General features: G+C 35.9%; 1 protein-coding gene across 1 annotated transcript in view; it reads right to left on the reverse strand.

Annotated features, from left to right (window-relative positions):
- Positions 1 to 11,750: 11,750 nt before the first annotated feature.
- LOC144381237 (transmembrane protease serine 11C-like) overlaps positions 11,751 to 26,009 on the reverse strand; it is a 60,663-nt gene continuing 46,404 nt past the window's right edge. Inside the window, exons 6-10 of the mRNA XM_078068175.1 lie at positions 22,038 to 22,076; positions 18,591 to 18,762; positions 17,128 to 17,387; positions 16,116 to 16,258; positions 11,751 to 11,912 (exon numbers count right to left, since the gene is read on the reverse strand). Coding sequence (XP_077924301.1) covers positions 11,751 to 11,912; positions 16,116 to 16,258; positions 17,128 to 17,387; positions 18,591 to 18,762; positions 22,038 to 22,076 — 776 coding nt within the window. The remainder of the gene's footprint in view (positions 11,913 to 16,115; positions 16,259 to 17,127; positions 17,388 to 18,590; positions 18,763 to 22,037; positions 22,077 to 26,009) is intronic.

A 26,009-nucleotide genomic window follows, 5' to 3' on the forward strand; every position in this document is an offset into this window, starting at 1 on the left:
TCACTGATGATTTGCCTTGAGTAGCTTTGGTGATTGTGGTGAGAATGGCTATTGAAGAACACATGAAATTTGAGGAAGTGGACATAAAGAAAAAAGAATTTTAAGAACAGATACGTAAGTCTTGAGGATGTTTAGAGATTTAGAGATGGAACCAGTAGAGAGGGAGAACAGTCAAGAGACTAGGGCAGATGTTGCAGAAAGACAAGAGGACAGATCCCTTGAAGCTGATTATGCAATAAGGCACTAAGGAGTTAGGGTTGAAGGAAGTTAGGGAAGTTAGGAGTCAGGGAAGGGAGTGGATCTATGAAAGGGGTGGAGGTGGGGTAGACTGAAATAAGAGGGAGGGTCAAGAAAAGAGAATCTTGATGGAATGAAAACAAGTTATAATGGAGTAAGGGAGTCTTAAACCTAGGAGGATGTAGATAGAAATTTGAATTTAAGATTCCAGATGTGAACTTGTTCTGATTAACAAGAAAGTACAGGGTGTGGCCATGAAAGTGGATAGGTGAAGTAGAGGGTGAATGAAGTTTGATGCCATGTTAATTATGTCCTTTTTGTTGCAAGAAAAAGAGACTCTCTTAAATAATAGAGGCCTCTTTCATAATATACAATTCCTAGAAAGCCAACAGGAACCCAGGCAGTTCCAGGGAAGAGCGAATCTCTGTTTCATGACCTGAGTTGGTCCTCAAGCATGGTATCTTTGCTTTTCTTTATATTATCTTCTCCATCCTCTTCTTGTACCCAATTGCTCAGCCTTTTCTGGATTGCAAGTCTAAATTCTGAGGTGAGAAACAGAGATGGCAGTTTGGAAGTGACCCAGAGGAGCCAAAAATAGATTTTTAACATCTCTTTACCAGTAAGACTAAAAAAATAGAAGAAGGCAGGTCTTCTATTTATTTATTTATTTATTATTTTATTATGTTAATCACCATACATTACATCATTAGTTTTTGATGTAGTGTTCCATGATTCATTGTTTGTGTATAACACCCAGTGCTCATCACATCACGTGCCCTCCTTAATGCCCATCACCCAGTTACCCCATCCCCCCACCAACCTCCCCTCCAACAACCCTCAGTTTGTTTCCTATAGTTAAGAGTCTCTTATGGTTTGTCTTCCTTTCTGATTTCATCTTATTTTTCCTGCCCTTCCCCTATGATCCTCTGTTTTGTTTCTTATATTCCACATATGAGTGAAACCATTTGATAATTGTCTTTTTCTGATAGACTTATTTCACTTAGCATGATACCCTCTAGTTCCATCCATGTTGTTGTAAATGGTGAGATTTCATCATTTTTGATGGCTGCCTTATATTCCGTTGTATATATATACCACATCTTCTTTTCCATTCATCTGTTGATGGACATCTGAGCTCTTTCCATAGTTTGGCTATTGTAGATATTGCTGCTATAAACATTGGGGTGCAGGTGCCCCTTCGGATCACAATGTTTGTATCCTTTGGGTATCTTTTAAAAGAGAAGTATATTCTTCTGCATGTTATATGTTTAAAAAAAAAAAAAAAAGAAGATAGCAGGAGGGGAAGAATGAAGGGGGGGAAATCAGAGGGGGAGATGAACCATGAGAGACTATGGACTCTGAGAAACAAACTGAGGGTTCTAGAGGGGAATGGGTTAGACTGGTGATGGGTATTGAAGAGTGCATGTTCTGCATGGAGCACTGGGTGTTATACGCAAACAATGAATCATGGAACGCTACATCAAAAACTAATATATGGTGATTAACATAACATAATAATAAAAAAAATAAAAGAGAAGTATATTAATAAAAAATATTTGGTAGAACATTTTGCTTCTAGCAGGAAGAAAAGATAGAGGCAGCACACTATCAGAGAAGAGGAATATATATTTTTTCCCGTTTTTCAAAACATGACTTAACTTCATTTAACCAAGAATGATAGTGTCTGTGATGACTATGAGGTGAGTAAAAGGGGGAGAATTTTCATTCCAGTTTAATTGGAAGGATTTGAGGAAGGAAAGTGGACTATTAATTATGAGAAGTGTTTCCATGAAATTGCCATGAAAATGAGGAACAAATTCTAAAAGCTATTCAATTTTTTCTAAGCCATGTTAAATTATACATAGCATTTATTTATTTTTTATTGTTATGTTAATCACCATACATTACATCATTAGTTTTTGATATAGTGTTCCATGATTCATTGTTTGTGCATAACACCCAGTGCTCCATGCAGAACGTGCCCTCTTTAATACCCATCACCAGGCTAACCCATCTTCCCACCCCCCTCCCCTCTAGAACCCTCAGTTTGTTTTTCAGAGTCCATAGTCTCTCATGGTTCGTCTCCCCCTCTGATTTCCCTCCCTTCATTCTTCCCTTCCTGCTATCTTCTTCTTTTTTTTTTTTCTTAACATATATTGCATTATTTGTTTCAGAGGTACAGATCTGTGATTCAACAGTCTTGCACAATTCACAACGCTCACCATAGCACATACCCTCCCCAGTGTCTATCACCCAGACACCCCATCCCTCCCACCCCACCCCCCCATCCAGGAACCCTCAGTTTGTTTCCTGAGATTAAGAATTCCTCATATCAGTGAGGTCATATGATACATGTATTTCTCTGTTTGACTTATTTCGCTCAGCATAACACCCTCCAGTTCCATCCACATCGTTGCAAATGGCAAGATCTTATTCCTTTTGATGGCTGCATAATATTTCGTTGTATATATATACCACATCTTCTTTATCCATTCATCTGTCGATGGACATCTTGGCTCTTTCCATAGTTTGGCTATTGTGGGCATTGCTGCTATAAACATAGGGGTGCACGTACCCCTTCAGATCCCTACATTTGTATCTTTGGGGTAAATACTGAGTAGTGCAATTGCTGGATCATATGGTAGCTCTATTTTCAACTTTTTTTTTATTATTTTTTTTTATTTTTTTAAAGATTTTATTTATTTATTTGACAGAGAGAGGCACAGCGAGAGAGGGAACACAAGCAGGGGGAGTGGGAGAAGGAGAAGCAGGCTTCCCGCCGAGCAGGGAGCCCGATGCGGGGCTCGATCCCAGGACCCTGGGATCATGACCTGAGCCGAAGGCAGACGCTTAACGACTGAGCCACCCAGGCGCCCCTATTTTCAACTTTTTGAGGAACCTCCATACTGTAGAGTGGTTATACATAGCATTGAAAAGGGAAGATTCACTTTCATTTTCTGAGAGTGTATCTTACTTGGAGAATCATGCCATGAGACATTATTATAGTTCTCATTTCAGTATAGCTGTGTCAGAGGTAAATGATAGGATATTATAGCTGAAAATTTACATAAGATATTAGAGATCAGATTAAAAAAATATCAATATTATGAAGTGAATGAAAAAGCAGAAGTATAATGATCACGTTTATTTGTCAAAATTAATATATTCACTAAATACTGAAAATATTAATCTTTTTTGTTTTAATTATAATTAATAATATGTAACTAAATATGAGCTAATAAAGCAAGGGTGATCATTTTTATTTCAATAATTCAGTTAATTCAACATCTATTGAACATTATGTCTTAGGCACTATACTTGTAGTTACTGAAGAAAGGCTAGACAAAGTTCATTATACCTGATATTTCCAGACATTTAATAATCATATTATGTTGAGATATTTTTGTGCATATAAACTTCATGTGGGCTGCTGTATATTGAAAATAGTATAATTTTAATTTTATTCTTTTGTTGATAGTTTTCTGTTGACACACTTAGCATTTCTATTTCATAAAGTAATTCAATTCTAAAATACAACACATCTTTTTTTTTAAAGATTTTATTTATTTATTTGACAGAGAGAGGCACAGCGAGAGAGGGAACACAAGCAGGGGGAGTGGGAGAGGGAGAAGCAGGCTTCCCGCTGAGCAGGGATCCCTATGCAGGGCTTGATCCCAGGACCCTGGGGTCATGACCTGAGCCGAAGGCAGATGCTTAACGACTGAGCCACCCAGGCGCCCTAAAATACAACACATCTTAATCTCATCTTTTTGAGCTTTGGACATTTGAAAGCTACATCTCCAATAATTTTAAGAATTTGTGATGCAAATGTATAATAACATAAATTAAATTTCAAAATATAATTTAGAAAGTATATGTGGTTATTGGCATTATCCATTTTTATTCAAATTAAGTTTCAGTAAGACTGGGCTTCCATAAAATTAATTAAAAGACTGGGCTCTCATATTAATTCCTATATAACATACTCACTATTCATTCAAAGTCCTTCTTTTTCTTCTTTTAAAAGTGTTTCTATAAAGGCTCTGATGTTTCTAAGAGTGGTTTATTTCCTTTTATAATTTCCTGATTCTCCTTTCAGTAGGCATTTATAAAAAATCATCACTATTGCTTGCTTTAAATTCTGTTATGTGCCCCATACCATCTAGTATGTTAAGGTTTAATATTTTTGGTAGCAGAATTAAATAGATTTCCAACACTTAATTCCATTCTATATCAGAGTGAGGTATAACAACATGGCAGAAGTACATTTTTTTTTTAAAGATTTTATTTATTTATTTGACAGAGAGAGAGACAGCGAGAGAGGGAACACAAGCAGGGGGAGTGGGAGAGGGAGAAGCAGGCTCCCCGCAGAGCAAGAAACCCAATGTGGGGCTCGATCCCAGGACTCTGGGATCATGACCTCAGCCAAAGGCAGATGCTTAACAACTGAGCCACCCAGGAACCCCATGGCAGTTTTGAGTGCCACTGAAGTTAGCTTAGAAATAATTAGTATCTAATGTCACAAATATTTAAATATGTAGTATTTTTTTCTGGGAAAATAGTGAAGAAATGCTTTTAAAATTTATTTTACTACCTATGCTACTTCTAGAGAGAGCATAGGAAATTTCTCTTTGTTTATAAAATTGAACTATTTCCTAATTCCTACTTAATAAAATAATGGGAATAATGTATCACAAATCTACACAGAATATTCCACCAGAATAAGAATACACTGACTTAAACAATTCTCATTTTAGTATTTTCCCCTGTTTTTCTAACTTATATTTCTTTAACAGGAGGAGGTAATATGAAATAAATGGTTATCCCCATTCTTCAAGTATGTTAGCCTCTTGTAAATTAAGATTTTACTTAACAAATACCAATATAGAAGTTATTATGTGCCAAGAACTATTCTAAGTGCTTTGTAGCTAGTTAGTCATTTAATCCTTATAACTACCTTTTGAGGTAAATACTATTATTATTCTGAGTCTATAAATGGGGAAACTGAAGCATAGAAATGTCAGGGAAGCTACCTAACTTCACACAGCAAATTAGGTGGTAGAACCAGGGTGTGAATCCAGGTAAGTTGGCTCTTAACCCTATGCTTTGCCACTTCACAAAAACCACTCAGCAATCTTTCCGGCTCCATAAGACATAACCTATTCCTTTTGGAGTTAATGACAATGACATTAATTCTTTTATGATAATTTTTAATCAAACAGAGTTTTTAAAAATTGATTTTTATAAAAATCAATATTATGTTTTTAATCATTAGGACTTAAGGTTGAAAGAGAATTGATACCCAGAGATGCTGTACTTACTTAACAAGATCTTTGAAAAGGATTTTTACTCCAATAGATGATTTTACTGTCTTTTATCTGGAATGTTTTTGTGATTATTTTGCTAGAATGTATAATTTTGAAACTTACTAGTATTATTTTTTGAAGGTAAGAGTAATAATAGGAAGCTTGTAAATAACCCTTCTCCAATTTATTTTCCCTGGTCTATAATGCAGATATATATATTCAAGGCTTTTATTATAAAGAGTAATTTCATAGATAGGGGTCTATATCTGTGATATAGTATTATTTGTTATATAGAATTTTTTAACTAGATCATCAAAGCACCCATAGGAACAAATAAAAATCTCTTAAAAGTCTTTGAGTAGCAAAACTTGATTAACTGGAATTCTACAAACCAGGATATGGTTAGTTACTATGGAAATGTTTTTGCATTATACTTCCATGAAAATAAGATGAATAAAAAAGAAACCAAAGTGATAACAGGGGTTCAGTTAAACACAGACCATGTCCAAAAATCAGTATAGTTACATTTAGATGCTTAAACCACCTGCATCTAACCTTATAAGTACAATACAAGGAAACATCATGCTTGTAATGATGAGATTTAGGCAAGATATTCTGAAACAATAAAGATACAGTTGGGTTTACTATAGTGGATTTATTGTATTAGAAAAACACATTCATGTATTTTAGGAAAAATACAGCTTTCCCTAACTAATTAATCTGAAAATGAAACCAACTAATGTATTAGGCTGAGTTCCCTAGAATCAGAGCTGGAGATGGTTTGAGGAAGTGCTCCAAGGGGAAGCCTGTAAGAGAGTGAGGAAAGCAAGATAGGGCAGAGGAAGAAGCCAGGCAAATGTGGCTTTGGCTGGACTCCAGCCTTAGCCCAATCCCACATGGAGCACTGCAGTGTAAATGGCACCACGGTTTGCCCACCATTTGGGTAGGGGTCTGAGTTTTTGTACTCCTGCCTCAGTTACCCATTGGCTGAGGCCCACCTGTTAGGTGGGGAGAGGTATCACTTCTCAGGCCCATTTGGGTGGTAGCTCCCATAAACAGGGCATTTCTCAGAAGAGAGTAGCTCAACAATGGATGGAGGAATGTCTGTGTCTATTAGAGGGATCTGAGTGGAGCAACAATAATGTCCCTTACACTAGAAAATCTATTCAAAAAACATTCTAGGAAATCAGCATTTGAGGGCAATAGCATTCTTTGTAATGGAATTTAATCTACATTTTCATAATGAATATAATAGAGAAGAAAGAGCACAACATTGGGAATCAAGTGATCCCCATTTTCTTGTGTGACTCTTAGGCCTCTGGGGTCTCAGCTCTTACCTGTAAAATTCCTGACATGGTTTTTAAGTTCTCTGTCAACTTCAAAATCATTTTCTGTTATTTTCTTTTATTATGCACAGATTTCTATTCATTAAAATGTTGTATTTTCATTTGTTGGATATGCCTTATTTAATCCAGTCATAGGAGCTAGTTTCCAAGATATACTCATTGATTCATTCTTTCATTGATTTATTTATTTTTTTTTTTTTTATTTTTTTTATTTTTTTTTTTTTAAAGATTTTATTTATTTATTTGAGAGAGAGAGAATGAGAGAGAGCGAGTACATGAGAGGGGGGAGGGTCAGAGGGAGAAGCAGACTCCCCGCCGAGCAGGGAGCCCGATGCGGGACTCGATCCAGGGACTCCAGGATCATGACCTGAGCCGAAGGCAGTCGCTTAACCAACTGAGCCACCCAGGCGCCCTTTCATTGATTTATTTAACAAATATTTCTGTGTATCAGAGTTCTAGGTGTTGAAATTATAGACTGAGAGTCTATAATACAGATTTTACATTTTTTTAATATGAAAAAATTTTAAGAAATGTCATTTGAACTGTATGAATTATAGTGAACTATATGAATAAGAATTTTCCTCTTATGGGATGCCTGGGTCGCTCAGTCAGTTAAGCATCTGCCTTCGGCTCAGGTCATGATCCCAGGGCCCTGGGATCGAGTCCTGCATCAGGCTCCCTGCTCCACCGGGAGTCTGCCTCTCTCTCTCTCTCTCTCTCATGAATAAATAAATAAAATCTTAAAAAAAAAAAGAATTTCCTCTTAGAAAAAGAATTAATGTGAATTTATATTAAAACCCCCACATAGTGAGGGGTTAAAAGAAAATGTGACAAGACTATTTTTTCTAGTACTTGAATATGTATGTCATATGGTTCTCTCTCTCTTTTTTAACAAGAGGATCCTTGAAAATGAATAAAGAATAAACTATCTATAAAGGTTTTTGCTTTTGTTTTGTACTGTTTACTTGGTGAAAAGCCTTGATGAAAATCATTGAGGAAGCCAGCTTTTTTGCACTTAACCTATAAGATTTTCTGAAGGAAGTTAAATTATGTCAGGAAGAGTGTGAACAATGCTACATGCATCTTCCAGTGGCATAAACAGATAGTAGCAGGCACAAAGGCATGGAGTTTAAACAGGCAAAAGAAGAAACCAACTGGGAAGTGAACCTTATAAATTAATTAAAATATTACTACTTAGCAGCAAGGAGGAATTGACAGAAAAAGTGGCCTTCAACATACAGTACTTACTTGTAGTGTTATTGTATAATACTTAACTTACCTATTTAATAAACGGTAATAACTTATTTATTTATATTCAGTGTAATGAGTTTTCACTATTATCTCAACGTCTCATCATTAACTCTTGCCAGATACTGTTTTAGAGCAGGAATGCCTGACTCTGGAGAGACCCAGGCGTTAACAACATTGTTGCCCCAGTGGGCAGGCACCATTCTAACTGGTTTCCCTATTGTTCAGTCTCTCTTGTAGAGAGGAGGGAAAGGAAGTCTGTCATCATAGAGTGTACCATTATGCAGGTCAATTCACTTAAACCGACCCTATTTGGAAGTGGCGGATTTCTTAAATGTGTTTACTTAACATACCTGTTTTCATGTCAAATTATTTTCCAAAATAAAAAGTATTTGTACTTTTTCCCCCCACAGGAATATTATGCACTTTCTATACACAAAGAAGGTAGGTAAAAAAGAGTACTGGTGACTTAAATCATCTTGCTTTTTTTCTAAGATACCAGAATATGCATAGCATGATAGTGCTTTATGCAAAATCTGTAGTTAAGATAATAAACACATGAAAATATAGAATCTGTTGTGAGGTAATGTAATTTAGAATAATACTGTATTGATTTAAAGGATAGCACATTTTGCACTGGGTAATAGATGACCATTATTTTTTGTCTGCTAGCATTTTTTTTTTCTTGAAATGCCCCTCCCTGCTCTGAGGGCTATTGATCAAATCTTCCCACCCCCCACCCTCCTCCACCAAGAGGGATACACTGATCCAAGCTGGGTCCATCATAGGCATCCTCAGAATTTTTATTTATTTATTTATTTATTTATTTATTTTTTTGCTGGAACCAGAGGGCAGGAGGGCTGTATATCTGTGGAACTGTTAGTTTTGCACTAAAGAAAACCTAATGGTAGAGCCAGGGAGCAGATCTTTACCACCTCAGTAGGTAGCACTGGCCATGAATGAAGACAGAGGAGGGAAAAGTTAAGATGGGGCTAGAGGTCAAGATACTATTTGAGCCCCTAGAACTAGCTTCAGTTCTGCCACTGTAGATCCCTAGATTTTTAGTAAATGAATTGAAAATGTTTTCTTTTCACTTAAGCTAGTGTTAATTGGGTTTCTCTCACTTGTGACCAACAATGAATCCTGACCAATATCCATGTAGTTTTTTGTAAATATTTAATTTCTAAAAAATTAAAAAGTAGGAATACTAATTCTTATAAATGTATAGCTTGATATATGTCAAAATATTTTAAAAATCCATCAGATAATAAAGTTATTGTATTAATTCATCTATACAGTCTTGACAAATATTACATTTTAGAATACTATGCTAGGTAGATCCTTAGTTATAACCATATCACATAACAGAGCATAGTTGTTTAAAGTGTGGGTTCTGGAATCCAGTCCTTTGATTTTGAGTTGCAGCTCAGCCAATTATAAACTCTGGGCTTCACTTCTCTCTATCTCAGTTTCCTTATCTATAAAATTAAGTTTGCCTCAGTCAGAATGGCTAAAATTAACAAGTCAGGAAATGACAGATGTTGGCAGGGATGTGGAGAAAGGGGAACCCTCCTACACTGTTGGTGGGAATGCAAGCTGATATAGCCACTCTGGAAAACAGTATGGAGGTTCCTCAAAAAGTTGAAAATAGAGCTACCATACGACCCAGCAATTGCACTACTGGGTGTTTACCCCAAAGATACAAATGTAGTGATCCGAAGGGGTACGTGCACCCCAATGTTTATAGCAGCAATGTCCACAATAGCCAAACTATGGAAAGAGCCAAGATGTCCATCGACAGATGAATGGATAAAGAAGACATGGTATATATACACAACAGAATATTATGCAGCCATCAAAAGGAATGAAATCTTGCCATTTGCAATGACGTGGATGGAACTGGAGGGTATTATGCTGAGCGAAATAAGTCAATCAGAGAAGGACATGTACCATATGATCTCACTGATATGAGGAATTCTTAATCTCAGGAAACAAACTGAGGGTTTGCTGGGTGGTTTGGGTCATAGACATTGGGGAGGGTATGTGCTATGGTGAGTGCTGTGAATTGTGTAAGACTGTTGAATCACAGACCTGTACCTCTGAAACAAATAATACATTATATGTTAAAAAAAAGAAGAAGATAGCAGGAAGGGAAAAATGAAGGGGGGGATATCAGAGGGGGGGACGAACCATAGAGACTATGGACTCTGAGAAACAAACTGAGGGTTCTGGAGGGGAGGGGAGTGGGGGGATGGGTTAGCCTGGTGATGGGTATTAAAGAGGGCACGTATTGAATGGAGCACTGGGTGTTATATGCAAACAATGAATCATGGAACACTACATCAAAAACTAATGATGTAATATATGGTGATTAACATAGCATAATAAAATAAATAAATAAATAAATAAATAGACTGACCAACAAAAAAAAAAAATTAAGTCTGCAAGGGAACCATCCTCACAAGGTCATTGTGAAGGCTCAGTGTAATAATGCATGTCAAGTGTGCCTGGAACATAGTAAGTGGTCTATAAATGTTAGCTACTATTATTAACGTCATTATTTTTTGGGGTCCATGGACAAAATTTATATCATAATGAAAGCTATTAGTGGTAGCTGTAGGAATGTCAGTGATGAAAAAGAGAAGGACTGGACTGCAGTCTGGGAAAGTACGACCATGTGGTAATATTCATGATAAAAGCCAACTGATCTGTTTAGGTGGTGAGTTGGCATGAGCCCTAAACAGTGCATTTATAGACCTCTGTGCCCTCAGCTAGAATGTTTCTGTATGGGCGAAAGGAAAGTGAAGGGAAAGCAAAATTTCCATATTATTTATTTCTGGCTGATAATTGATATTGTTGAGGAATTTTAAGAGATTGGAGATACGTAATACAGTGTTATCTGCATAGCATGTTCAAGCCTATGTAGTGAAATGTAGCCCATGTGTCTGAGGACAATTTTACTACTGTATGTGTGTATGTGAGAAACATCTTCTGGCCTCACTTATATATGAAAGAGAACTAGGAACAGATCAACAAGCATTGGGATCTATTCAATGTACCCCATGGGATTAACATGCTGTTTTGGGTCATCAAAGTGAGGAAGCCATAAATAGAGAAGAGCTTAGCATTGGCATGGCATGGAAAGAAGACAGGTAGACAGCATTTCTTTGGAAATTTTTATAGGCACTATACAGCAATTCACTAGGCTACAACCTACCAATATATGGAGCTTGTGGCAGCCATGTGATTCACCAGGGGATTATTTATACACTCAGAAGGGAGTTTATTGCTAACACCTATTCTATGATTTCCTAAGGGACCTGGATCTACAAATCAGTAGAGACCTTAGTGAACTGTAATCCATATTTGTTCATATAATTACCTTCAGTCTGGAGAGGAGTATAGGGGAAATTATATATCCTGGTTCATTGCTGTCACTATTCCTTTTTCAAAATCTAATATACAAAAATTTCATAGTTCTAAAATTGTATATCTTTATATTTGCAACATTAAATGTGCATAAAGAAAGGTATTCTAAATTAAATGTGGTTTGGGAATTACACATTTTAAAAGGGTATAATTTTCAACCTTTAATCTATAAAGAACTTCTGCACTAAAGACCAGTTTTGGACAAGATCCAGTCTCGATAGTATGTTACTCGAGTGTAGACACCAGGCTTGTTTGGGAGAGCACATTCATCTCCCCAGCTTACAATGCCAGCAAGGAACCAAGTGCCTTTATAATCTGCACCAACCAGAGGTCCGCCGGAGTCACCCTAAATAGAAAAAGGAAACATACAATTACTATACTTTAAAGATGAATACTGCTTATTTTTCTCTTCCGTAATAAAGACAGGGAGATGCAGAGAAAGGGGAAAAAACCCTAGATATTTCAATATTGAATGGAGTGATACAAGTATTTGTTCTTTTGTGGCTGGCTTATTTCACTTAACACAGTGTCCTTCAAATTTCGTCCATGTTGAAGCATGTGTCAGCATTTCCTTCTTCTTAAGGATGAATGATAGTCAATTTTATGTATGTACAACATTTTATTTATCCACTTATCCATCAATGTACTCTTGGGTTGCTTCATCTTTTGGCTATTGTGAATAATGCTCCTATGGATTAAATGTACAAATATCTATTTGTGTCCCTGCTTTCAATTCTTTTGTGTATATGCCCAGAAATGGAATTGCTGGATCATATCGTAATCTATTTTTAATTTTTTGAAGAACCTCCATGCTGTTTTCCATAGAGGCTGTACTAACAGTACACAAAGCTTATTTTATAATTTTGAAAAATTTAATCTCTTAGTTTCAAATTCATAAAGTGGAGAACAATAGATAGCATCTCTCCATTTCTTGTCCTTGTCTCTTTTGACTTCCTAGCTTACCTGTATCAGCCCACATCTGTATTTACACTCATTGTCAGATAAATGGGGGTATTTAGTTCTTTCCAAGGCTAATCCCTCCACCTGTTCTCTGGATCAAGGGCACTGTTCTATCAATAATCTTCTCTTGTTTGCTTTTCCTAATATGTCTTCATTTCCTGCACTGTCTTTCCCTGCCAGGCATATACATTTTTTTTTTTCAGTTTTGCCCATCTGAAAAAAATGACAGCCTTTCTGGATCTTAAGACCTCCTCTATTGCCCTAATTATCTTCCTTTCATAGCTAAATGGGTTGAAGTAGTAGTTTATATTGAAATTTCTGTTTTCTTATCTTATTTTCAACTTTCTCCTAAATGGTTTTTCTTTCCACCAATGAACCTTCTAAACTTTACCAATAAACAATTGTTGAAGTTGACACTCTTTCCAGCATCTATCTCACTCTTTGGCATGTGTCACTATTGACTATTCCCTTTTTCTCTGATCCCTGGAATCCCATGACACCAATTTCTTATTGTTTTTTGTTTTTCTGATCTTTATTATCTCTTACTGTTAGCCCCTTAAAAAACTATACCAGAGTTCTATTACTTAGGTGCTTCTTATTTTATATAGTTTATCTGAGCAATTGTATTGATAACTCATGCATTTACCACCCAGATGACAATAACTTTCAGATATGTATGTACAGCCAGAACTCTTTCCTGAGCCCAAGGTTTTTATTTCTAATGGCACACTGGACATAAATGCCTGGCAATTAGATCATCATTAGTAATCTTGGCTTGAATACTTTCACTGGTCTGGTGGGGCGAAAGTCTGCAAGCACTGGGTTAGAGAGTGATTAAGTTGAGAATATGGAACAATGATAGTAAACTATTCTGTAGAGATTTGACCAAAAAGGGAAAAAGAAAGAGTAGGATATATATATATATATATATATATATATATATATATATATATATATATATTTTATATTCTATATGAAATTTTATATGGTTGCAATCATGTCTCAACTCAGATAAATCACTGGGTTAGGTACCATATTTGAAAGATGGTGCAATTTTTACCCTATCATTTGTAAAATTGTTACTCAAATATACACCTCACTAAATTTTATTTGGAGTTGAAAAAAAGACATAAATATATAAGCTGATGGGAACCCTGTCCCTTTCGATACTGTCTGATGTTGCAGTACACATATATCTATCTGCATTTTATATACTGAAAAGTTATCCTCAGGAGACATGCTAGTGGCAGCAAAGGAAAACCAAGTTTGCATCTTTCTCCTAACATAGCCATGCAGATGGACTAGAAGAGCATGATTCAACTACATGATTCATTACTTGTATTTACATGACTGGAGTCAACAAAAAGAATACCATATTGGTGGTGCCTAAGACACTCAAATATTGGAGTTTGTATGTATATATCTACATATTTATACAAAGCAACAACAAAATCTTTCTTTCTTTGTTTTCTCTCTTTACCCTAATTAGTGCCCCATAAATTTTCTGTGGCTGCCTCACCTAAAACCCTGTGATGTAGGATATATTAAGGGAGAGACCTAATAATATTTGCAGAATATGTGGAAGAGCCCATTGGGGTGGGGCAGTTTGGAAAATATGGAAGAAAGTTCAAATTAATGTAACTAATTTGTGTGGAGAGAGAGGGGATGAAGAATACAGACAAAAGGTTAGATTTGAAAAGTAGAAGAAATTTGTCCTGAGCCTGGAAGGTGAGGATAAGTACGAATATAAATTTGTCATGTAGAAAAGAAATTAAAGTTGATCTCATGATTTCGTTCATTCTTTTTTCTAGTTAGTATGAGGAAATGTCATATGTTAAGGAATATAAAGGCATATAGGGACACATTTCAATAATGCAATGAAAGGCTGACATAGACTATAAAGGATGCATTAAAGAATTCTGTAGTGTGTTAAGGACCCAGCTGTGATTATATGACACCAGTTTACAAGGCTGCAAGATTTCTTCTAGTTGTGCTCAGGAGCTTATGTATAGGAGCCAATAAAATAGTCGTGTTGCTCTGTGGTTGGAGAATATTAGCATGGATGGGTGTGGGGAAGTAGAAGATGGTGAAGTCACTGAGGGTGCTGTCAATGGAGTGGTTGAAATAATAAAACCTCTAGGCTGCATAAGGTTAGAAGAGAGTCATGGTGCTGAGGGGTGATGGACTGAGAGAAAATCGAGAAAAACTGGGATTTAAAGTTGTCATAACTTTGAAGAATAGGGTTAGTGGGACAGTTGGAAAGATGGGAATCTGTAATTATTGATGATAATTATGTATTTCAAGTACTTATTTGTATGTTTTCTCGTTCCTAGAGTGCAGGAATAATGCTTTATTCACTTTTAACTCCTCTGCACCTAGCACAGGGTCTGGCCCCTCATAATCCATAAAAACTAATGAATAAAATATAGGGTCTTTCTGTATTTACCACTGATTCTGCCTGCCTAGATAACTGCAGTAGTACTTTTGTTAACTCTGAGACTATTGCTTATAAATAGCATCAGAGGTGTTTGAAGCATATTAAGCATAAGGAAAGGCAGCTTAGTGTAGCATTCAGAGTATAGGCTGTGTAGCCCAATGTCCTCTGTTTAAGTCCGAGTTCTACCACTTAATACCTGTGTGAGTTTAAACAATTTACTTGGTCTCCTTATCTCAGTCTCTTCAGCTGAGAAATAGGGCTTATAATAGTACAAATGTACACTACAGAATTATCATAACTAGAATAAATTAATATTTGTAAAGAGCTTAAAACAGTGCCTGCTACGTGGAGCATTGTTAAATAAACTAAATATTTAGGGTATTGGAACCACCCTCAATTAAGAAAGCTCCATGATCATTAGGTTGGGTGTTGGATTCAGTTGGGTGCTTCTCACTGAAAGAGGGCCAATCTAACTAAAGTTGCCAATATTCCATTCATCTCTTTATTGCTTATTCCAAATTTAGTCTCTTCCCCACTCCTACTGACAGCTTCTTATATAAGTAGGAGTGGTTTAGCACTTTAGTATTTTAACTTAATAAGTATCTTTTTTTTTTTTTTTTTAAAGATTTTATTTATTCATTTGAGACACAGAGATACACAGAGAGAGAGCATGAACAGGGAGAGAGGCAGAGGGAGAGGGAGAAGCAGGCTCCCCGCTGAGCCAGGAGCCCGATGCGGGGCTCGATCCCAGGACCCTGGGATCATGACCTGAGCCGAAGGCAGACGCTTAACCATCTGAGCCACCCAGGCGCCCCACTTAATAAGTATCTTATTAAATACTAAAAATGTTTTCTTTTGAGAAAATTGAACAAGTAAATTGGAATTAAAAACCACAAGAAAAAAAATCTTGAAAATGGAATGCCTGGGTGGCTCAATTGTTAAGCGTCTGCCTTCGGCTCATGTCATGATCCCAGGGTCCTGGGATCTGAGGGGCTCGTCGGGCTCGCTGCTAAGTGGGAAGCCTGCCTCTCCCTCTCCCACTCCTGCCCCCACTTGTGTTCCCTCACTCGCTGTCTCTCTCTGTCAAATAAATAAATAAAGTCTTAAAAAAAAAAAAAAAAAAAAGGAAGAAAATGGAATAGGCAGATTTACCTGGCAGGCATCCACACTTCCCTTCAGGAACCCGGCACACAGCATTCCAGGTGTGATCACACCACCATATACCTCTTCACTGTTGCAGGTTTTATTATCTATAATCTTCACTAGTCCTTTTTGGAGTATATTAGGACTTGTTCCTAAAGGAAGAAAATTATACAACTTTTGCTAAGTTAATATTAATATCTCTGACTAGGTTTATTAGTACCTAATACTATGCATAATTTCCAAATCAATGTAAAACATACATTTTAATTAGACTTTTGTCTCCTTTCTTAGTTTCTTAGTAACCTTAGAAAACAAAATGAAAAATTCATATTCCAGAAACATACATTTTATAATCATTTTAAGATTTTCTGCTGTTACAGTAATTCTGAATCTTAGAATTAATTTTAGATTTATTTTTTTGTACTTTCAGATGCATTTATGAACAGAAATAGCTACTAAATCTTTACATTATTAAGATCATGGGGATGCATTGCCTTGTCACTTAGAGTTACTCATTTCTCCTCATCAAAAATGTCCAATACTCTGCAGTCTTGTTTGTTTAGTCTAGTACTTACCTGCATAAAACAAATATTTATTATATTTCGTGGTTATTGTCTTTTCTTGCTAAAAATGTAAGCTTTATGAGGGCAGGAATATTTACCTATTTTATTCATTAATATATCCAAACCACTCAGACCTGTATTTGGAATAAAGGTGGTAATCAAGGTAAATATTTATAGAATGAATGAATGAATAAAATGGAGGAAAATGAATTACTTCTTCAAATAATGCATTTCTACAAAAACTACAAAAAATTTAAGGGAAATTATGGTAAAAGCTCTATGAAATTGTAGTTTCTGTATGAATGTGGTTGAGGATAATTTTCAATCCATTGCACATTATCCTCTTTAAAATGATCTAGAGAAAGTATTTCTCAGGTTTAGTTATGATTTGGAGTGTTTTTTTTTAACTCCTAAAACTCAAATTCAAACCATGTAGTGGAGGAAGGTTAGGAACTCACCATCAGACTTTAATGTTCCCCATCCAGTGACCACCACATCTGAATTGGGTGGGAATGTGTAAGTAGCTTCTGGAAGACATGCTCTTCGGATGCTGCTTGTATATAATACTGGTGAGGACAGATGCACAACAGCAATGTCATTATCATGTGCGGGGTAATGGTAGTTTTCATGAATTATAATATCCTTGATACTTCGCTGTACTTGTGGGTCACTTAAAAGAATCCCAAAACTAACATTCCATTCTTTGGGATCCCTGGCCCTAAAGAAAATAGATTTATTTATTAAAAATCCTGTATTTCAGAGTTGTAGGAATTAATATCTTATATATTTTAAAACAATTAGATAAGTATTGAATACCTGTAGTGCATTTAACATACAAAAGTAAAGATATATGTAAGAGAAAAAATAAAAACAATAACATGAATAAACTTTGAATATTCAATAAGCTATATTTTATTTTTTATCTTTTCTTCATAAGATATATTTTAAAAGATAAGCCATGGGAACTCATTTTATCTGTCCAGAAAGTCTCAAGAGTATTTAGAAAGATAAATATGATAAGACAAGATAGTAAGATTAAATAAAAAGTGGGCAAGATTATGGGACAGAGTAAACTTATGGAAATTAAGGAAATAGCCTAAATCTTCTTTTATAATCATTAAAAACTATAAATAGGAAGATATTTCTGACTTTTGCTCTTATTTGTTAATCAAGGGTTTGTATACTAAGCAGTGAAAAATAGTGCTGTTAGAACATTTCAAAGTCTCAAGTTTAAGAGGGATTTTTATTTAAAAATAAAACCAGTAAGTGCTACATAAAGCCAATAGAAATTAGTAAAATGAAACCTCAAACAAAAGGGTAAAAACAAAGCAAACACTTGGTGCAATAATATATCCTTTAAAGAAATAATAATTTCACATCGGACTATAATATATATGGGAGGATGCAGGATGAATTCAAATATTTATGACTAAATAAATAAAATCAGATGAAATAATGATGAGAAAGAAATAGAAGACCAGTGCTCAGTTTGGGATTTATAGTTTCTTTATAAAATTGAATTCAGTCTAGCTTAGCGAGTCTCAACTGAGGGCTATTTTGTCCTCCAGGAGACATTTGGTGTTAACTGGAGACATTTTTGGTTGTCAGTCCTGGGGGGCATGCTACTGGCATTTGGTGGGTAGGGGCCAGGGATGCTGCTAAATATCCTATAATGCACGGGACAGCCACTCCCATAATTAAGAATCATTTGGACCAAATATAATAGTACCACTGTTGACAGATCCTGTTCTAGCCTGAATATATCTTTTTTAAAAAAAACTGATTCATTGAGTAATTTTGAGAGTATACTTCACAATATCAAACATTTGGAGGCATAGTTGTATGGCCATATTCTTGAAAGGTATGTATCAGACTTTTGGTGCATGAGTGGCTTCGAGGCTTTTTGTGGTCCAGAGCTTACTTTATGAAGCAGTGAGCAGCAGTGACAAGCCAGCTGTTACTAATCAGAGTGGCTCCACATCGGTGGACACTGTTCTGTTGCAGGCTAGCTTGCCAAGGCCATTCCCCTTCCTGGGCATCCATGCCCCCTACTATCTTGTTGCCAGAAGGAGTTATTGTTCGTTGTCCACAACCTGCTCAAAATAGAGTTCATTAGCATACAATGATATTGATATTGCTTATGCATGCATTGCTATAGTAAACAAACTCTCATAATAAGATTAACTGAGGAAAAGCCCATAGTCTTGGAGAAGTTAGGACAAACTGTGGACATGAGATTTCCTGAGAATTCATTCAAAATAGAGATTGACATCTTCCTCCCCCATCCTCATCAGTCACATCTACTCTCCGTGTACCTGCATGGCATTGCTCTGATCTGTTATAAGAAGCAAGTGAAATGAAATGTTTGAATTTGGAAGATAATAATCAGTAACGAGTTACTAAGTTATTATGGAAATGTGTGCCTTTTAATTTTGTGAGCAGTTGTGATTGCTCTGAAACATTCATAAGAAAGAGTGAATGGCTGTGAATGTCAATGGGATATTGACAAGAGACAGAGTAGACAGAAATGTGTTCACATTCAAGTTACAATCCACAACATCTGGCTAAAAAGAATGACACATGAAGAGAGCCAGCCCTTTCCCAAAGTGATATGCTTCTCTGCATCAGGACTGTGCTCTCATGTCAACTTAGATCCAAAGAACCTGCTAGACTCTTTTAAGTCTTTAAAGCAAATCTGCAGTAATAGTACAGCTTCACTATAATTCTGTCTCTCTCTGATTCTCTTGACTATGTCATCTTACTCTAACTAAAGCACTGAGCTTGTTCCTTGACAATTTATGGTATCTTTTACTAGAGATTGTCAGCCTCATTAATTAAATTTTTTAGAGGGCAGGAACTATATCTTTTTAAAAAATATATTTTTAGAAACTATCATGGAGAACCTATCACTTATAAGGAGCTCGATAAATGTTTATAGAAATGAAGTCTATGTCATATGACCCACAAGACATCTTGAAATAAAAATATTTGACTTCTGGAATGGGTATGTTCCTAACATTTAGAGAATGAGAAAAACTTGCCATAATCAATGCAGTGGACATCGATGAAAGCAGTGGTTCTCAATCAGGGACAATTTTACATTCCACCCCTAACCCCAGAAGAAATTTGGCAATATCTGGAAATATTTTTGGTTGCCATAATTTGTGGGAGGGGTGTGCACTACTGGTAGGTAGAGGCCAGGGATGCTGCTAAAAATGCTATAATGCATAGGACTGTTCCTGAAACAAAGAATTGTCTGGCCTAAAATGTTAATAGTGTTAAGGTTAGGAAACTCTGAGTTAGAGAAAGGTATTTGTATCAAGAATGAGAACTTTAAATTAATTGGAAAGGTAGATGGTCAATTGCTTCACAGGGATGTGACAAGGTAACATCTGGAGATAGTCGTTCCTGAAGGTGGAAAGGCATCAGAAGCACAGGGGAGGGACATGTGGACTTTTAAAATGGTCTTTACTAGCCCTCTGAAGTCCTTAAATTTGTATGTTGCTTCTGATTCTAGATTGTTCTCTCTGATGCAATCTAAACTTCGGATTGTTAAGGCATCCTTTTCATAAAAACCACTTACTGAAGCAGAGCCTAGGTGGTTGTTATTTTTGAATGAGAAAGTCTCACTTTTGACTCACTGAATGTAACTCCCTTTTCTTTTTCTCTTTCTTTCCACTCCCTTATTATGGAATCTGCAGGGGATAAAACAAATAACTCAGAACCCAAAGGTATAATGGTTCCTCCCTATCCTCCCTTCTGTTTGGACAACTCCTAAAGGAAGTTGGCTTTTACTCAACTTCCTTCAGGGAAATAGAAAAACAAAGATGCTTCTCTGTGGGCTAGGAGAGCCTCCCTGGGGTGACTCTACTTTCCTGTTTGTGCTTTTGTTCAGAATTGTAATCTAATTTATATTCATGCATCAATTTCCATTCTGAGTTCTCATTTGCTCATCGTTGCTGTGTCTGTTAAGCTTCTAGCTGCCACCTCTGCAATATTACCTTGTTATTTACCTCTGCTGAAATCTTACATGGCACCTTGTAGCTTTTGTTATATCAGAAGAGGTCATATGGCAAATTTCAAGAACTTAAGGAATATAATGAAGACTTGATGGCTAATACTTCCAGAAACATCAAAGAATCTACCAAGCTCTTACAGCCTCCATACTCTTCTAACTTCCATTCCATCATTTATTACTATAATATACTTTGTCATGTACCAAACTCTATTCTTTCTTTAATCCTGTTTGATTTTTCTTGCCTACCTTTCCCCTCTTGCTATTTATTTAAAGTAAAATTAAAACCTCAGATAGGCCAAGTCAAGTTCAGAATACTGGTCTGGATGGTTCCTTAGTGTTCTAGCTAGGGGATGTACAAATTGGCTGATCTCTTTCTTACTGCTCTTTTTATTCCTGTTTTGATTACATCTCTTCTGCCAACCTGACACATTTTTAATTGTGGATTTTGATTGTATCAGTACTAAAATTTTTAATTGGAATGACTGACTTTAAGGTGTCCTATTAAGTAGCTTGAGGACTGTTCAGTCAAAATATATCAGAGCGAAAAATAATCTAATACAGCTTTGTGGTTAAGTTTTGCCCAGGTTGCTCAACTCTGCTATGACTGAAAGGTAGTAAGAGTCATCAGGGTTGGTGTCACCGGGCCCTGGAGGGCAATTTCCAGCTGCCCTAATTAGTCTCAGTGCCCAGGTAGGAGCAGTGGTCCTCTGATAGCCTGCGACAGGTTCCAGCAACCCTGGGGATCATATTTCCCAGGGCGGCTGGTGGGAGAGTGGAAGCAGAATGCCTTCGCCAGCAAGCAAGCTGCTTGCATGCAAGTCTCAGCACATGAAACTTGGCTTGCATGATCAGAATTCCACAGTGAGTTCCCAGGCCTACAGTTTTTATAGGTAGAATAAAATATACAACTGACATCTACTGAGTGCTTATTATGAGCTGTGTACTTTTGTAAGTACCTTAGTTGTGCTTTTTTTGTCATTGCAACAGCTTGGAACTGAAGGTTTGAGAAACTAACTAACCATCCAGTTAGTACATGTTGGACCTGGGTCTCAAAACTGATGTGTAGCTGGTTTTAGATCCTAAGTTCATAATTACCACTGCTTGTCCCTAGATCCCCTCTGCCATTATGGCATGTAATAATGTGTTTCTCATTTAAAATCAATTTATAGCAGTCAATCAATGATATCAGTCAATTTAAGACCAACCACAGTCATCTTTTCCCAAGTTTCTAAAAGCAGGCTTCCCATTACATCTTTATGGACACCGTATTGATTGTCAAGTGGAGGTCTTTTTTTTGCCATTCAGGGAATTAAATTTCACTAGAAAATAACTCTTTGTTAATGAACTTACAAACATGGAGAAGATTTTCTGCTGTCGGCATTGCAATATCTAAAAGTCAAAGAAAAAGGAAAAGGAAATATTTACATTTATGGACATAATCTTTAACATTAATACTAATAATTTTGTTTTGAGGAACACATTATTCTGTAAATATAATCCAATTATTCAATCTTGACTCTATAACTTCTATGATCATGGATTAGCATAGAGAGAAATAAAATCTTAGTATTCATTCTTCTGTTTCTAAAAAGACTCAGGTTCCCCATTATAAGTTGAAAAAGAGGTCCGGGTCCTGGAAAGTACTAAAATGTATGAAAAATAATCATCTTTCACTGTATCTTCAATCCAAATCACCAGATGACTGGATGTATTTGACCTCATTTATGCACCACTTTAAATACTCTTAGCCCATATCTTATTCCAGCCACAATGTGGTGACGAATTCCACACAGATTTGGATCCCCTTTACTCAGGAGTAATTTGACACATGCCCTTCTCAAGTTAGCACTTTAGGTTTCTCACTTTCTGCCAGAAGGAACCCACTGGACATTCCCAGATGGGCAATAGGAAATGTGGGAGTTAACTCTGTTGGAGCTGGTGTAAGATGGGAGTCAATGGACAAATGCTTCCCCCTTGAGTCATAGGGGAGCACAGTTCTGATATATAACTCAGAAGATCCCATGGGATAGAGCTAGAGTTGCTTCTGATGGTGAACACTCTCCCTCCTCATTTCATTCTTTTTACTCTTTACTCTTTCTCAGATCAACTACCATATGCAAGTCCCTGTCTCAGGCTCCACTTTTTGAGAAACCAGGCTAAGATATTGAAATAACCATATACCATAACAAATAATGCTAATAAGTAGGAGAGACTATGTAAATTATTATATTTAGAGCATTTTTTGGTGTTGAGTGCATTTTGCTATATTTTGATCCTTTTAAAATTAATATCCTTTGTGTAGTTTCAATTATTCAGAATACTCAATTAAGCATGCCATTTCATTTCCCATTTGCTTTGGATAAAAAAAAAATTTACTTTAGTAATAAGGCAGACTTTAATATTGTCTGCTCATTCCTAGACATCTAGGGAGTATTTTGGGATGAGATTTACAATAGACAATTTTGCTGTCGGCCCCAAATCCCTGCAGAACCTGCAACCCATGATGAAAGTGTATGAGGAGAGGGTGAACAAGTGAATCACAATTATGTCCCAAATTTCAGATGTAGAGAAATGTAAATATACTAACCATTTCTACTTAAGAGTTTCTCTTAAAAAATGAGTCACCATTTGCTTGATAGGTTAAATACTATAAATGCCAATGTGAGTTCATTTTTATTATCCTCTTGCATTTCTGTAAATCCAGGGAGTATCCATTTATATATGACAATTATAGTTACACACTCATACATTAGGTTGCACAACAAATCAGGAAGACAAAAGTATCCTTTACCAGAAAGTCAGCTTGTTTGAACAAAAAGGCAGGAGCAATTCAACCGTCAGAGAGACTGAGTAGATATGAGCCACACCCACTTTAACAGAAAGGTGGCCCATTTCCACCTAATCCTTTATAGCTGCCTTCCAGAAGCTAATTTTTATTGGACAGGATATCTTTAGAGTTTGATTTTGAGCTTTGTGTGGTTAGTAAAATGTATCAAACTATATTAAGAGTTTGGGATATAATTTAACTCCTGTAAATCAACTGAAAAAATGTCAAATCCTACACCTTACAAGAACTAATTATTTAGAAAACCCTACTATGTTCACAGAACTTTCTTCTTTCTTTGAGGTTTCTTTATTGATGTATGACTCGCTAAAGGGAAGAAAGGCTTTTGACTTATAATTTGCTTTTAATAGTTGTTATCATCCCGGAGCTTAATAGAGTAACTATCACTTGGGTAGGAAGAAGGACAGGTACAATACATGGGGAAGTGATTTAAGCTGTCACTCCTTTGGATTGAGTCACTGCTGTGTGGCTATTTGTGTTTCCTTCAAGTTCCTTGGCTCACACTCAAAGCCTAGAACTCCTATGAATTTATGTTTGAGTCAGGAGTCAACTCTGTAACCTAAGATAGTCTGTCTACAATGTAGCAATGGCACTGTCCCTGCCAAGAATGAGATTCCATCAAAGGATGATTAGACAGAGCAGTTTTAAAAACAGCTCAGGAACTGTGCATTGATCTTCTCCTATGGGCCAGGACTCAAAGACAATTGACGTAGACCCTGTCTTCAGTGAACTTGTAGTGGAAGAGATGTACAACTTAGTAGATAATGTAATCTTATATGATTAGTGCTATGGTAGATTTGTGCTTAGAAAATTGGTTGCACCAAGAAAAGTCACTGAGCATAGAGGGGCAGCAGGGGAAATAGGAATAGCTGATGACAAACATTCTTTTGGAAAGAAGCCAATGAAATTTACTTGGGGCAAAATAGGCATGATTCACTCATTGTTGAACATTAGATTAGAAAAGATGCTTAGATGCTTTCTAAATGGACTTTTGGTGTCTAAATGGATTTAATATTTGGTGTCTTTCTGGAGTTAGAAAGTAAGAAATGCAAATTTGGATGTACTGGTAAAAGTTTGATATCCAGTGACTATTTTCTTCCTTAAAAAATATCTGAAACACATCACATGCCCTCCTTAATGCCCATCACCTAGTTACCCCATCCCCCCCACCCACCTCCCTTTCCCCAACCCTTAGTTTGTTTCTCAGGGTCAAGAGTCTCTCATGGTTTTTCTCCCTCTCTGATTTCTTCCCATTCAGTTTTCCCTCCCTTTCCCCATGATGTGATGAGCACTGGGTGTTATACGCAACTAATGAATCACTGAACATTATATCAAAAACTAATGATGTACTGTATGTTGGCTAATTGAATTTAAACAAAAAATAAAATGAAATATACAATTAAAATTAAAAAAATAAATGAGAGAAATGGAAAAAATATCTGAAACATAATAATCATGAAAACTAAGCTGTAGGATTCTGAAGCATAAGGAAGACTTTTACAGTAGCAGTAGATACATTTATAATATAAATTTTACATAGATCATGGGCTTTAACTTTACTTAGGTGAATTTATTACTTTACATGAGTCCAAATAGTAAATAAATTGATTAATCCTACTTTTCAAATAGTTTCCCTAGTCTTCTAGCATTAAACAGATAGAGGAAATTACTGATTTTGTTTTGGAGTATTTTATGTGATGTTTAAAATTTTTCATGTTAGGTTTGTGAAAATTTTAAAACTATAAATAAATGTCATGGACTTACTGAGTAAGGTAACTACTATAAAATTGTTTTATAACACAGGAATTATCATCTTCCACCTTGGAAATTCATTCATAATATTTTCACTGCCCACCTTCTTCCCAAAAAGGAGCATTAATATGAATGGTCTGAATTAAAAGGCAAAGGAATGGAGTATGCACTTGGATTGTGGTTGAACAAAAGCTGATTCTTCGCACACTGCAAGTTTTGATTAATCACCTGGATGCGTATTTACCCTCAGTAAATGCTTTTCTTTATGCTTCTAATTAGACTGAAAATTATTTCTGTGTTTAGACATTACATATTTGTCCTTCCTCAGAGTGATGTAGATTAGTTCTTTACAGCACATATCTTCAATATGTTTGCTATTTTGACTCTGAAGATGAAATTAAAAAAATTTATTAGAAGTTAATTAATTATAATAAATACATCTTTTAATGAAATGTTTTAATAAAATTAATAAATTTTAAAATTGATTAAATCTTTAAAATTAATTAAACCTAATAACCAATTGTGTATGCAGGTAGTAGTTTTTAAGGTAGAACAGTGCTCCAATTTTTTTATCTTTATGCAGATTTCAAGAAATATGAAAAATCCAAATTTATTTGGATATTATTCTCTACTTAGCCATCATTGATTTTAAGCCTTAGAAGCTGTACAGAAGACTATTATAATGAAGAGAGGACAAAACATGTCCTGAGAAGTTAGTTTATTTA

The sequence above is a fragment of the Halichoerus grypus genome, chromosome 3, assembly GCF_964656455.1.
Source record: "Halichoerus grypus chromosome 3, mHalGry1.hap1.1, whole genome shotgun sequence".
Classification (NCBI taxonomy): domain Eukaryota; kingdom Metazoa; phylum Chordata; class Mammalia; order Carnivora; family Phocidae; genus Halichoerus; species Halichoerus grypus.